The following is a 15,510-nucleotide window of genomic DNA, read 5'->3' on the forward strand; positions in this document are numbered from 1 at the left end:
GCTGGTTTCCTGGTGCTAACCATTAATATTAGGGAGAACAATGCATTTTTGTCTCTTGTATATCTATCTTTTTATGTCTATAATATAGAGATATGGGGGTATATTTATCAGGGTCTCTGTGCCACGTCATTTTTAGCCCTAATCCGCCACCTTTAAGGTGCGACATAAGGGGCGGGTGGCAAGGCTGTCCGAGCAGAGGGTGGAAGCCTCTTGATGTATCACGCTGCAAAAATGCATTTGCGGGCAAATCATAAGATAAATATCACCCATGATATGCGGTGATAGCAATTAATATCTCATATTAGTTTGTGAATGATACAGGAGCCGTGAGCATTCTTACTATACAAAGGGGTATTGATACTATTACTGACTGTTCCAGGTTCCTGTTCTGTATGTGGAATATCAGATTCATGTCTAGGTTTGTTAAACTGTTTGTGTGTAATGCAACCTGGGACAGCGCTCAAATATAGGTTCCATGACCAATTAATTGCAATATATCCAAACACACAACAAACATACAATGGGTACGGAAAGTATACAGACCCCTTTAAATTTTTCACTTTGTTTCATTGCAGCCAATTCGTAAGTTCAAAAAAATAATTTTTTTTTGCTCATTAATGTACACTCTTCACCCCATCAACAAGAAAAACTGAAATATCAATATTGAGTATGAGTCATGTCATATATATTCAGTATATTTTTAACCTAAATCCATATCTGTCCTGGGAAACCCCTTTAACTTGTTTAACTTTGTCTTTAGATTGAGATTTATCCATGTGTGCACAATATTGTTACATACTGCAACATCCTTTTGAATTGAGCTTTATATGTGTATTACATTTAAAGGGGTTATCCGGGTTTAAAAAATTTCTTATGGTCGGGCTGGGGAGGGCTAGTTAAACATAATAAACATGTACTTACCTCCTCCGCGCCGCCGATGTCCCGCGCCGCGGTCCCTTCGATCCGTGCCCCTGTTTGCTTACAGGGGCACGGAAGCCGCGCACAGGGAGCTTCCGGTCCGCGATGTGGACGGCTCCTCCCATCCGTCCCTATCTCTCAGCGCTGTAAGCGCTGGGAGATGGTGTCGGATGGGAGCTTCCAGCCGCCTGGAAGCTCCCTGTGCGCCCTTGTACTGAAACCGGCGCACGGAGAAGACGGGCCGCGGCGCGGGACATCGGCAGCACCGGAGGAGGTAAGTACATGTTTATTGTGTTTAAATAGCCCTCCCCAGCCCGGCCATAAGAAATTTTTTAAACCCGGATAACCCCTTTAATATCCCTGTAGACATTAGATTATGGAATCTATATATTTGTCTATATTGCTGCTCACATTATTCCAACAGTTAGTTAGTGTCTGTGAAGATTGAGTTACCGTTGGATTCTATATAGTGATGAACTAGTATCCATATGAGGTAACCTCTTATGTTTTATTAGCTGGATTAACTTTGCAGTAGCGTATATTCTGCTAAGGATCCACTGTATTCAGCTTGTACTTACTGGACCTCCGGATGTTTTCCAGACTACGGCGTCGAGAGTTCATTGTCAAGCGAACTTCAGTACTGAACTCCTGGTCTGGGTTGGGGGCGTTCTGTCCTTGCTCCTGGAGTAGCTGGTGGAACACAGACGCCAGCTCTGCTTCAGCCATCAGTGATTCTTTTCGTGCAACATCTTTCCCATTACTGGTAAACTCTGAAAATGACTGGTGGAAGAAGTTATCATCAATAATATTAAAGCTTTGCTTTCTGATGAACTACTGTACTGAAGAAGCTTTACATTTCGACCCATTACCCAAAGACTGTTTGAATCATAAAAAGTGATAGACCCCAAAACCCCCGAAGATACCTGGAAAACATCTTGTTCTAGAGTTGGAGAAAGCTGCACTGATTGTCTACGTGACTGAGCTGAGTACTCAGAATCATTGTCAAAGTCATAAGGATGAACGGACAGCAGACGCTTGGTCTTGCGCATCTTCAGGAGAGAAATTCATTGTGCAGTCAAGTAATAAGAAATAGCAGAAAAGTAAAATTTGTACATACACAAGGATTTTATCAATAACAGAATAGATTCCTGCGAAAGTTGGGTTTCCATCATGATCTAAACCACTGACAGTGTGATACTTTCTACTGAACCCCACAGATCAATATATGGATGTTACTAAATAATTTACTGTGTACTCATGAATATAACCTATAGCGGTTAGAACTGCAATGCTACGTATGAAGATTCTAAAGAAAACATTCTGTTTTACTGTTGCCACCACTAGAGGGAGCCCAAGAATTGAAACAAGGGACTGCTGTGTGACCTCTTGTCCAGTAGATGTCTCCAGAACAAAAGTGATAAGGGGCTGAAAAATAAGGCAGACATACACAAGGTACAGGAAAAAGTAGGAATTGCGGGTCCAAATAAACTTTCCCCTATATAATGTAAGTTTTAAAAAAAGTTAATGACTAATTAGTAATTTAGGCAGGTGCATTTTATGCATCCAGATAATCTACAAAAACTGGCATGTATGGGTCTTCTGCATCAAATTCCTCTATTCCAGGTGAAAGGCAATGGGTTTATAATTTGTAAGCTACAGTGCGCTGTAGTGGTGATCAATGATTTAGAAACCCATAACTTGATATATGATTTAAGCAAAATACAGTCCAGTCTGTTGATGAGGACAGACATGCGGTTACCATACTATAGCGCTGGGCTTCTGCACCATCCAATACATCATCATCTTCATCAGCAAACATTCCGGCCCGGGCCTGGCGCAGATATTCTCCTGGTGTCAGAGACATAATTCTATTTTATAGAAATACATGTGTTTTTTTGGACTGTAATAGAATAGCTGCTTCTAGGTATAACATCATATTCTCAGGAAATGATGTCCCAGGACAGCAGGTCTGCGGAAGAAAGTCCACCTTGTGCTGTACCTCATTTCATGCAAAGCCCCACTTGAAAGTGTACGTTTTATATTAGGAATCTGTGTTTCAAGTGGGATTAATCACAGAGCAGCCATTGCCATAGACTATTTGGTGTGAATGATGGGAGCGAAAGAGCCAGGCATTTTTGGGTTAAAAAGTTTTTTTTTTTTTAATTGGGTAAAACTAAAAATGCATGGAAATTTTTGTAACCAAAAATTTGTTATAACTGAAGCTCCTCCATACTAGGTTTTACAGAGATGTTATAAAGTGGGACACAAGAGCTCTTGTTGTGTGTATTGGCAGAAGTAAAACTTTAATATGTGGAGCACAGAGACTGAGATTGCACAAGATCTTATAGGAGCCCTATATGAGGAAGCTGACACAAGGGGTGATAATTGGAGAATTGTGTTTTAGATTTTATACTAGAGCTGTTGGTGCTACTATAGTACAGTAAAGGGTTAATTGCAGGGCTAATCGTATAAAAGACTGATTATGAAGAGCTCTGTGAAATAAAATAAGGATTTTTCCTTATCTAACATGTATAAATTGAGAGTCTAAAACATTATGATTTACTACCTATGACCACCAGGGGGCACAAAGTAAATAAGCTAAAAATATAAGCCTATTAATATTATTAAGTTTATCAGATCAAAATAAATTCACAGGTATATATATCAGAAAATGAAGCATAAACTACCATGTATAGATGAATAAAGATAGATAATTTAGTCTTTATATGCACCAAAGCAAACCGCAGGTCAATAAATTGCTGTCATGGCAAAAATACAAGTGAAACTGCCAATAATATTGTCTTACACTTAGAAAAATTCACTTTAATGTATGATACAAATACACTGCTAAGATGTTTAAATCATTATGTAAAAGGAAAAGGGCAAAACCGCAACAACCAATAGATTCGTAGGTTACAGGTTTGGCTCAATGCTTCTTGATAGTTGATTGGAGGAACAGAAAAACTGTATATTTGTGTTGCACGTAGCAGCCAATAACCATGTAGCTTTAATTTTTTTGGAAACTGAAACTCATGCTGTGATTGGTTGCTATCTGCTTATTTATGTGAATATATTTCTAATACTGGACAGTTTACTTACGATTAATATCAGGCAGGCTCTGTACTCTGTCCTGAAGTCCTGTATAGAAATAAATAGATGTACGTTACCCGCTGGGCATTCAGACTATAACAATCCTTAGGCAGGTTTCATCATAACAGTGATCACATGAACCACCCGCTATAATGAGTTATTTAGCAAGCACATGTAAAGGGAACCTGTCAGGTTTTTTGGACCCATGGGTTCTGAAGAGGTGCCCATCATTTAGATACAATAGCATAGATACTGCATACAGTAGCGGATTATAATATAGGTGGTGTCACGGATGCCCCTGCGATCCACATTTTAGATCGCAGGCACAACGGTGGCACTCTCCGTGGCGGCACCCCGGTCTGGGCCCACTTACCTCTCCATGTTCCTGCTCCCGTCCCGGCCGGCCAGCACGCGTGTCCCCGCTCTCTAGCACGTGCAGGTTTAAAGGGCCAGCACTCCGCTGATTGGAACTGTCCACTTTCGGGAATCTTGAAAAGCCGGCATCCCCCACCGGATCTTAGAGCTGCATGCCCATGAAAAAGCTTCCTACTGTGTTTCCTTCCCTAGTGTTGACCTCCCGTTGTGACCCCAGACCTGTTCCCAATTCTGCTCCTTCGCTGCCATCCCTGACCTCTTTCTCCGTCCCTGACCTTGAACCTCTGCCACCTGCATTGATCTACTGCTTGTCCCCGACCACGAGATTGTCTGCGAATTGTGTACTTTGATCTTGGCTGCCACCGTGAACAAGTTGCACCTGTGGAACAACCTGGTGGTACCATGCCATAGCAAGACAGCTTTGCGGCGGGTTCTCGTGAAGACCGGGTGCCACTTAGATTCCCGTCTCAGGTGTCGGCTTGTGTCATCGTCCACGGTGGTCCAGGGGGTTCACTACCCCAGAAGCCTGATAGGTGGTTTGGGTGGTAGCCCGGGGGCCCAAGCCTTCTAAGGGGCCCATGGACACCCACCCACCAAGTTTTATACTTAGAAGGACTTTCATTCATCAAATCCTTGTACTTCTGTTCATGTTCTCAAGTCACATGTACACAAGAGCCTTTTCAGGACCTTTGAAGGTCCTCCAAAGGTCCCGAAAGCACAGATTGAAAGCAGCAGAAGGGACGCATCCTCCAATCTCATATTCATAATTCATAATAATTCATAAGCCCAGGGCCCATGACAGACTTAATCCACCCCTGGCTGCATAAACCCCCAAATATAGATGTAACATTCTCCAGATGTTGACCTATCACAAGTTAGCAACAATTTTGTAACAAAATTTGTGCATGCCCCAAACTTCACCACTACACTCTCTTTTGGGCTTTAGCATAAACCTGTGCTCATTTTGGAACAGAAAATTTGGATCTGTTGGCACGTATTGTAGATGTAGGCATTCCCAGGGAATATTTTGCTACAAATTCAACTAATTCTTATGGAACAAGTATTTTCGGACAGACATACCTGTCAAGCTGGATCCTCCTCTGCCATCAAACTGCTGCCTCAGATACAGGGAGCGTAACACCTTGGCACTGCCAAAACGCTTGAATTTAGAGCGCACATGGTCGTAATACCATTCATGGGAGCCGATCTTCACCATTCTGTGGATAATATAACAGTGGTAGGCAGATGTTACAGGGCATAGTACGTAAATGGGGATCATCATTACAGAAATTTCTGAATCCTATAGAGTTCTGCTCAGCGCACTTCTTTATACTGATTAAACAGAACATATTTGCTAATACAATGTAGTTATTGTGCACAAGGCCCATAATATAGTATACATAATATACTGGCAAACATTCCTGGCCCGCATGTCCCTTTTGCTTATTGTAGAGCAGGGAGAACAGGAATCTTTCTGCAGGAAATACTTTCTACACCGTCACCGCACAGATCAGATTGTATTGTATTACATTCCTCTTATGCACCAGAGCGGAGATTTCTAAAGTGGAATGAATATATATTTTTATTATCTACTAATCATAACCTTTACCATCCATATTAGGGCTAATATCTCATTAACTAAAGTCACAAGACAAACATCTGATTGATCAAGGGGCATCACCTAATATCAACATTGCTGATGTATAAAAGAAGGAAATTTTGGAGATAAGGGTCGCCACAGGTACCTGGTAGCTGCTTATCTCCTTTCTGCATGACAGTAAACAGACATTCTGTTGAGTCTGTTAAAATGAGAACCATTGGCTGATACTAAAAATGAATAATAATGCCTGCAAATGGTTTTGAACCCAGTGAAAGAGGTCCAAATTTCCATGAAATACACCTGGTAGCTGCGGGAGGTATGACAGTGTCACAGTGTGTTTCATTGCCAGGAGCTCCCTGCCAATGGCTCCATGCCAGTGTTCTGCCTCTATAATAGGTACACCATGGCTTATCTTGATTTTACATGATTTACACTGTGGTATTGAAACTATTGTCTAATGTAGAAGAAATTGCGGCTATTCATAGTGGTACAGGACTGTCACTTACCTGGAGGCTCTACAAGTATCGCACACCCAGCCCTGTTCTTTTTTGTTGTAGCGGCTGCAGTTTTTGCAGACATAGAGCTGGCAGTCTTTGCACTGGCGCTTGCTGTTGATCAGGAACTGGAAGGCCTGCAGGCAGTGAATACAGTGACTACTGTTCAGACTGCTCTGGTTACACAGGAGCTCTCGCTTACTGCTCTCCTTTTCCAGCTTTTCTTTTAGTTCCCTAGAAAATTAAGGAGACTAATATGTAAGTTCTGATTACATTGATATAATTCCACACCTTCCTAGCTATGGACACAGCCCATCACTATTAAACTACATGCACATGAAAGTTGTCTCTATCTGTGTTATCGTTTTGGTTATTTTTACGGATGGCACACTGACACATTCATTACAATTTTAAATAAAATAAAGAAGAATAGTTGTGTGTGCCATGTCTTCTGAACTACTACATTAATTTCAATGGACCCCTGCACATAATATGATTTTCACAGTTTTGTGAGGAGGCTGTAGAAATCTTAGAGCAGGTCCTATTCGTGTCCTAGTTTGCGGTCTGTGCCTTCCCATAGAAGTATATGGAAATGTGAATAATATAGATGACAAACTGTTGTATTACGTATGCGGATCATCTGTATTCAATGGCCCAAATTTATTAAAGTGCACCACTTTTCTGTCTGGCTCTACAAAACAGAAAAAATGTACACCTAAAGAGGCTGTTACTGCTTAGTTGGACCATGCACCACAATTCTGCAGCATGAACAAAGTGCACCAAAAAAAGAAATGGTGCGCGCTTCCTGAGCAGTGCAGGGGGCGCCAAACTCATAAGGAACTTGCTTCACAATTCCTGAATCTGGTGCACCCTGTACACTACACCAAGTGCAGTTTGCACTATTTTTGCTAAATGTGGGCCAATGTGCAATCCACGTTTTTCTACTGTAACAAAATAGTGACATCAATTGGCACCTTTCTGTTTTTGTTTTGTGAATCTGCAAATACAGTCCCTATGTCATCCTTTTATACATAATCACATACGGCTCAGAAACTGAGTTGAACCACAAACACACATCACAGATCCGTTGTTTGCAGTCTAAGGGTACATTCACACGGCACATACCGCCGTGCACCTGAGAGGAGGAGGAGGAGGTGACCCCTCCATAGAAAATAGCGGGTCACGGCTGCAGACACAGGGAAAGGCAGATAATGCTCTATCTCTTCCCTGTGCATGGCGCGGATCGGTGCCACACCACCCCCATGCCGCCATTTCCCTCTATGTAATACAAAACACCCCTGAGGAAGTTGCCCTTTGTGGCGACGAAACGCGTGGGGAGCCCAGTGCCTCTGTCTTTTCTCACCTCCCTTTACAACATGCAGACCTTCATGTGGTAACTTCTCATCCTCTGAACCTCTTCTTCCCCTTGATCATTGTCGCGCTTACCTCTGTATCGTCACCAGTATATATATATATTTTTTCATGTTTTGTACTTAGCACTTTTAGCACTTTATATATATCTTGTGTGCAATGAACAGGCTGAGGGTTGTTCTTTGGGGAGGTACAACATCACTATTGAGTGATTGACAGCAGGCAGTCACGGTGTACCGACACCAGGTCACTGGACATTGTTTTGGTATGTACATTTTTGTATTTTAAATGTTTTTAGTTTGTCGTGGATTATTTGTTTTTGTACCAATAAAATTTGATGTTTTTGCAATACCCCTTGAGCCATTTTGAATGCACTCTTTTTCTTGTGGTTTTGTTGAAATTTCCCTCTGTGTAGACGTATATGCGTCTGAATGAGCCCTAAGAACAACACACGTATAGCTTTAAAAGAATTGTTGCTACAACTGATAATACACTATACCAGTAGGGGCGAACCTATGGCACCGGTATCAGAGGCGGCACTTAGATCCCTCTCTGTGGGCGCCCAAGCCATTAACCCAGGCATAGAAATTCACCAGCCAGGACTCAAGGAATCTTCTTGCAGTCCCAAACAACTCAACATATGTTACTCTCTACTATGTTAAAGCCACACATCTTTGGCTGCTTTGGACTGCAGGAAGAGTGAGAACGTGTGGAAAGGGACGGATTTTCTTTGGAAGTTCTCCTGCTGGCCCCACATTTCTTCCTGTACATGGGGACCCTGGAGAGAAGATACAATGAGTGTCCAAATTTGCCTTCCTCCTTTCCTTTCTCTATTGGTTTCCTTTCTGTATTGGTTATGATTGAAAGTTGTGGCAGAACAGGTAGCAATAACACTTGCCTTTTGTTACACATCTACTATTTTATGATTGATGATATAAATATGTAAATCAAAGTGGAGCAGTTTGATAACCCAATTTTTGTATCGATAGTCTTGTTTATAGTATTAGAAATGATATACGCTGTTGCATTGTATTAAAAGGTGTTACATTATATGAATGCGTCTGCCCTGTTTACCAGCACAGGGATGAATCACTAACTTCTACCTGCACATACCAGGAGCTGTTTGTTTTTGGGGTTTGAGCTGGGTGGAGCACGCATAATGTTTGGCTAGTAGGATGAGTTTAGAGGAAATAGAAGTATTTACTGTACTTTCTTCCACTTACTTAATTGTCCTTATACAGCTTAATGCAAAGCCCTAGTTCTACTGATATACTGTACAACCTGACAGATGGAAAAAGTCATCATTATCAAACATTGTATTTTTTTCATTGTAATGTAGAGCCACTTTATCCTTAGTAAGCTTAAATTAACATATGGGAGTTTTAAGCACTAAAAAAATCTGAGATTAAGAAATATGCCACATATCATTATATCATATAACAGATGACCTAAGGGTTTAGGGTTTAGGACCCAACTCATTTGAATGATATACAAATTATATCCGTGTGCTCCTGCTACATTCATTCTATAATTTTAATTATGGGATAAAGTAGGTCTGGATACCTTAGGCATGATGATTCTGAGGGTCTACCCTACATTGGTACAGAACTTGTACATGTCCATGTAGGGAGTATCATCAATAAGACCTATTAAGTTTGTGATAAAAAGTGAGTTCACCTGCTTCTTCCCGGGGCTTGTAAGTGCGTGTCTCGCGTACATCCTGCACGTTATCCGAATCCGTTAGGTTGTCGGCCCACCTCCGATTTCTGTTGCGGGCAAGCCGGCAACGATGCGCCAAAATCCGATCGCATGCGCCAAAATCCCGGGGCAATTCGTCGCAAAACGGAAATCGCCGGGAAACCCGACAAAAATGCATCCAACGGACACTTATTTAATGAGCCCCAATGTGTCATATACAGATGTACAGCATATATACACACCATATACACATCACAGATAAACATATATAAAGCATACATACATTACATATATGTTATATACATATTATGCTGTACAATGTGTATATATACTGTGTATATAATATATACACAGTATATAATGGTGCACACGCTTCAGGTCGGATAATGGAGCCCCCTGACACTGCCGGGCCCCATAGCGGCAGCTATGGCTGCTACCACTCTACTAATTCCCCTGGGTTTATGATATACTTACTCAAGTCTGTGCTCTTCATTCTTACGGAGATTCATGTCTCTTTCAATAACCTCCCATACATGTTTAGCTTCTTCATCACTCAACTTGGACAAGTCCAGTTTCTTCCCCATGGTGGTAGATACAGTATGCAGCGGGTGCAAAATCTTTAAGACCAAGGAGAAGAGTCATGAGATATAGTTATGTGCAGATTATCATTGTATAACACTGTAGCAGAATCTGACCTAGATGATTTTTTTCTGAAGACATATGATAAAACCGACTATGTGAAAACAGGAAATGAATTGATACAATCAGTGCTGACAGCTGCTTAAAATGCAGCATCATGGCAGTGTGTTATTGATAATTATATAGTGTAGAAGCCATGGAAGCGGGTCACATTGAGAAGGTTAAAGGTTAAAATGCATATATAGATGTTACTTTATGTAAAATGTTAGCTTCTTGCTTTAACTGCTTTGTAAAGGACTCATTTCTCCTAATAAGCGTGAGACAGTTCATGAAGGAGCCTGTGCCCAAGGCAGTCAGCTGATGGTCATGCTATAAGGGGCTGATGTCTGAAGATAGCATGTGCCCCGGGACAACCCGACTTTTCTCAATGGTCTTATTGTCAGTTCCAATTACGTATATTAAAAACACTCTGCTTTTCATGTACCGTCCTTGTCACACAATCCTTGAGACCAAGTGCTCGAAAAAGTGTGTGTGTTATTCTTGCCTTTAACCTTTACCATGTCAGGGGACTCTACATTAGACAAAAATTCAGTAATTAAATTTGATAAAAAGTCCCTTAAAGGATAAGTAAAGTCACATTGCATTGGGCAATCCCACTTGTTCCAGAAATCATAAAACAAAGAGTAACAGTGGTGAGATACAGGACAGGGTCACTGATCAAGTGTAATGTTTCGAGTGTCACAGGGGCACTTTTCAAGCAAGAACAATAGATGTGATACCACCATGGTAAAATATAGGGGTTTTTAAAATGTTAAATGACTTCTCAGATACAATACAACTAATACTAACAACTTAAAGGGGTTTGACACTTAAAGTAAATGTTAACAGGACAAATATACGACCCTAATAGGATCATTCATACTACAGGTGGTCCCCGGGTTACGTACAAGATAGGGTTCAGAGGTTTGTTCTTAAGTTGAATTTGTATGTAAGTCGAAACTGTATATTTTATAATTGTAGATCCAGACAAAATAAATTTTGTGACAATTGGAGTTTAAACATTTTTTGCTGTAATGGGACCAGGGATTATCCATAAAGCTTCATTACAGACACCTTACAGCTGATCATTGCAGTCTGGGACTATAGTAAAGCATCCAGAGAGCTTCACCAGAGGTCAGAGGGGTCTGTCTGTAACTATGGGTTGTCTGTAAGTCGGGTGTCCTTAAGTAGGGGACTGCCTGTATACTTATTCTGTGAAAGTCTGCCTTTTGGGCGGGGTCACATGACTCCTGGGCTGTATGACTCTGGACTTCCTATGATGATGACATATGGTAGTCAGTATAATAAGGAAGACCACATAAGGGTCTTATACTTACTTTGCTAACGTTATCTATATGTGGCCGACCTCTTTATCATCTAAGTAACCTAAATGTTCTTATGCATAAATATCTGTAGGTTTATACATCAGATCAACTCTATTCTTATACCTAGAGATCAAGCCATGCAGTAGGTTAAATCGCGGAATAGCCCTATATTTTGTTATAATTCATTCCAATCAAAGGGCACCAACTACCTCCATCATCAATATAATAGTACCATGTATTGGGAATCTTTCCCTGAAAGCCTGCATACCTTGTAGATGCCTACTTACAATGTAGTTTTGTAGAAAATTGAGTTTATACATTCAGGCAGTATGTAACCTAGTAACTCTAGGTTCGTTCTTAAGTTGAATTTGTATGTAAGTCGGAACTGTATACTTTATCATTGTAACCCCAGCCAATTTTTTTTTTGGTCTCTGTGACAATTGGATTTTAAAAAGTTGGATTCTCATAAGAACCAAGATTAACAATAAAGCTTCATTGCATACACCTTTTTATAACCGTTACAGCTGTTTATTGTAGCCCAAGGCTAAAGTACAGTCTGGTGTTCTTAAGTCGGGGACCGTCTGTACATATAATTGTATAATGGAATGATTTGCAGCTTTCTAATATAATGAGCATCAGGTTTACCTTTTGGGGGGCCACACATCCAAATCTCAGTCCACAGAAGCCTGGCAGTGCCTCGGTGCCATGAGTCAAAAAAGCTAATTTGCATATCAGAAAAATGTCTGTAATTAAGATACAGTGCCATACTGGCAGCTAATTTTATGAAATATGGGGAGGACTTGTAACCCTTTATCAGCAGACATTGTTAGAGTGGTCAAAACCTGCTGACAAGTCCTCCTAAGTCAGGAACTGCCTTTATATTTATTTCTAATATATTAGAAATCTACATAATGGGTATTATGAACCAAACATACCTTAAGAATGCTGCAGCTATACTGATGCAGAAACCTATCTTGTTTAGTCCCTGAGCTGAGTGGTTTTGCTGAAAAAACAATCATAACTTTGAGGACCTTTGGAAATCTGGGTACTTACATAAATATATTACACACAGAGCTCCTGAACTGTACAGACAGGACTAATCAACCTGAGCTTGATCACTCATACACAGCAGCTGGGGATGCTCCAGCAATTGATTACTTCTGCCTGTCTTACACAACACAGTGATTACATCATTCTCTGGAGCAGAGCATGCTTAATGTGAGAGGAGAAGCGTTGGAGCCAGGCACAGGAGTGACAGAGCTTAATTTTCATAATTTTATAATTTCTTTTAAGCAAACCACTCAGCTCAGGGGTTAAACAATATATGTTTCGGCATCAGTGTAGCTACAGCATTATCAAGGTATGTTTGCTACATAATGCATGAAATCAAATGGTAGATTTCCTTTAAGCTTGTGCTTTCCAAAAGGAGCCACCTACGAGACTGTCACTATATCCTGAGGGCATTGTAACAGGTTCTTTGCTAAATAGTGTCTATGTGTTCAGTCTGTTGAGCCTCTAGAATGTATCTGTTTGTATAGTAATTGTCAAGTATCCAGTATTCTAATATATTAGTTGAAATAGTGCTAGAGATTTACTTTTATATGTAGCTATACTTTATTGTAAATCTACCAGAATATATTTGAGGACTGCTAACTAGCTGTATTGTGATATAATGTTATTGTTAAAAAAGAACTACCTTTACCCTTTGTAAATTTATGGTTGTCTTCCATACATGTACTAGTCTCTGCTGGGGGGTCATTTCTAGTTGCAGTTCTTTGGTCTGGGAGGGTTAATATCATGTAATGTCATGTACCTTCATCCAGATTCTTTCAGATGTGACCAGATGTGAGATAAGTAATTGACTATTTGTACATTTTTTTTAACTTTTTTACATATATGCAGTTCCTTTTTCTTATTATTGGAAAACCCTTTAATTATAAAAACTTGCCTACAACTAAAAGTAGCCATTTTGGCAATAATAGTATATCACATGACTGCTATATAGGCAATCATCAGATTTATTCTGGTAGATTTACAAATGGTAGATGTACTTACAAAAGTCATTCTCCAGTTGGCCAATGGGTGTTTTTTTTTCTGAAGATCAAAAATCCCATGAAACATGCTATAGTGTGGAGAACGTCAGACTACATGCTGGCATCTGGCCTGCAAATCTGTCAGCACTCACAGGTTTACTGGAGTCCTTTCACATACTATCACTGCTGTAAACTCAATTAACAAGTTCACAGGCCACTGCTGCTTGTTAGTCCTGGTGCTTTTCCAAGACTAAAACATTAATGGCCCTTCCTTAGGATAAGCCATTAATATTGAGGCAAATCTTCAGACAAGCTAATTGGCAAACTTTCAGACTAGTAAATGGCCATGATGGTCATTTGAGATAATTTTCTATTTTATATGAGGGGATTTGGTGAAAATTTCTAATATACTTTATTAACATATTCTGCTCAGTTTGTAAATAAAATCAAGCTACTCCTTCCCATAGCTTCTCCTTCCATATTCCAGCCTCTACAGTGTGCGGCTATGGAGGCTGCATGAGTTCACATCTTATCTCCCAATGTGTTGTTAAACAGCTCTGAAAAGGGAGGATTAACCCTGTCACTTTCAGCTTGATGTTGGAATATATTGCACATAGCATACTACAGCCAGGGAGAGACTCGTCTGCAATCCTGTAGACAGATTTGCCATTTTAACGTAAAAGTAACAATGTAACTAACGGGCAGTTTGCAGTCTGTTTCTTTATAAAACTAAGCAGAATTTCTTAATGAAGTATTTTCACAACATCCCCCCCCCCTCCCCACAATATCAAACATCATGAGACAGTCTTATACTGCTCCAGATTCATCAGTGTCTGATGCTGTGTAATAAATCTGCATTTCTTTACAATTGTTCAATCTAACTTTGGACCTTGTATTTCTGGGTTTAGATTCTGACAAACACTTGGTACAGTTTGGACACCACTTAGGGCATGCCCCCTTTCATGTGCTAGTCATAACATTGTCTAAAATTGTCTAAAACCCTTTATAAATGTAGGACTAAGGCATTTTATGGCCAGGAATAGACAGGACGGGTTTTCTAAAGCGGAATTGTTATGCTGATGGGTTATTAATCTTCAGAATATTATTTATGGCTGCAGATTGAGAGAGGAGAATTCAACATTTGTATGCAGTACATCCGCAGAAAATACCTCAATTCTGACCTCTGGACGAGTGACCCATTTGGACTGCCCCAGTCCTTGGGAACTGTAGTATCCATAAATACTGTAACCCAAGTTTAAAGCCACCATGTCAACCAGTTTTCACACAATGGGGGAGAGTCATAATGCCAGAAGGCACATACACCTCCCCACCAGTTTCCTGGCTTCTCCGACCTGAATACTGCTCAGGGGATGTTGGGGCAGGGAGCGGGCATGAAGTGGGGTGGGCAGTGTAAACCATAGCAGAAAATTCTACAGGCCAGTGCTTCTAATTAGATATGGTCATGGGAGCGCTGATGAGGGGAATGCCAGTCTTAATGAATTCCCTCCACTGTCATAAGAGACTGAGTTCAGAAACATTCCAGCGTTTAACATCCATGTGAAGGAAATATACACATTTGTTTCTCAGGGTGGGATAAGGAAAGCTTTTCCTCAGTGCTGTCTTGAAAGGCAGCCCCCTTTACATCAAGAAAGCATTACAAGCCTTGTGACATGATATGCCAAAAGGAACACCCAACTGTGGACAGCGCTGCCTCAATGTTTTTGCATATCATCAGCACAGTATAGAGAACTATCGTAGTTTGGCTAGGTGAAACATAGTAACATACATATGTGAAGGCAATGAACCAGAGTGTAGTTCCAGTTTCTGCCAACAATGTTTAAATCCTGGAAAAAAAATGTAGTGAAAAAAAAACCCATGGGCATATATTTAGGGGTGTCCGAAACTGATCAAAATTTCCTAAAGCATTA

General features: G+C 40.5%; 1 protein-coding gene across 11 annotated transcripts in view; it reads right to left on the bottom strand.

Moving 5' to 3' along the window:
- MLPH (melanophilin) overlaps window positions 1-15,510 on the bottom strand; it is a 63,640-nt gene that overhangs the window by 15,578 nt on the left and 32,552 nt on the right. For 10 of the 11 annotated variants that reach the window (XM_072121441.1, XM_072121451.1, XM_072121446.1 and 7 more), the window contains exons 2-8: window positions 10,021-10,163; window positions 6,490-6,711; window positions 5,464-5,600; window positions 4,018-4,056; window positions 2,678-2,766; window positions 1,842-1,967; window positions 1,497-1,698 (exon numbers count right to left, since the gene is read on the bottom strand). In XM_072121441.1, the coding sequence (XP_071977542.1) occupies window positions 1,497-1,698; window positions 1,842-1,967; window positions 2,678-2,766; window positions 4,018-4,056; window positions 5,464-5,600; window positions 6,490-6,711; window positions 10,021-10,130 (925 nt within the window). In that variant the 5' untranslated portion in view covers window positions 10,131-10,163. The remainder of the gene's footprint in view (window positions 1-1,496; window positions 1,699-1,841; window positions 1,968-2,677; window positions 2,767-4,017; window positions 4,057-5,463; window positions 5,601-6,489; window positions 6,712-10,020; window positions 10,164-15,510) is intronic. The other variant, XM_072121448.1, reaches the window with a different exon arrangement.

The sequence above is a fragment of the Engystomops pustulosus genome, chromosome 8 (genome assembly GCF_040894005.1).
Source record: "Engystomops pustulosus chromosome 8, aEngPut4.maternal, whole genome shotgun sequence".
NCBI lineage: Eukaryota > Metazoa > Chordata > Amphibia > Anura > Leptodactylidae > Engystomops > Engystomops pustulosus.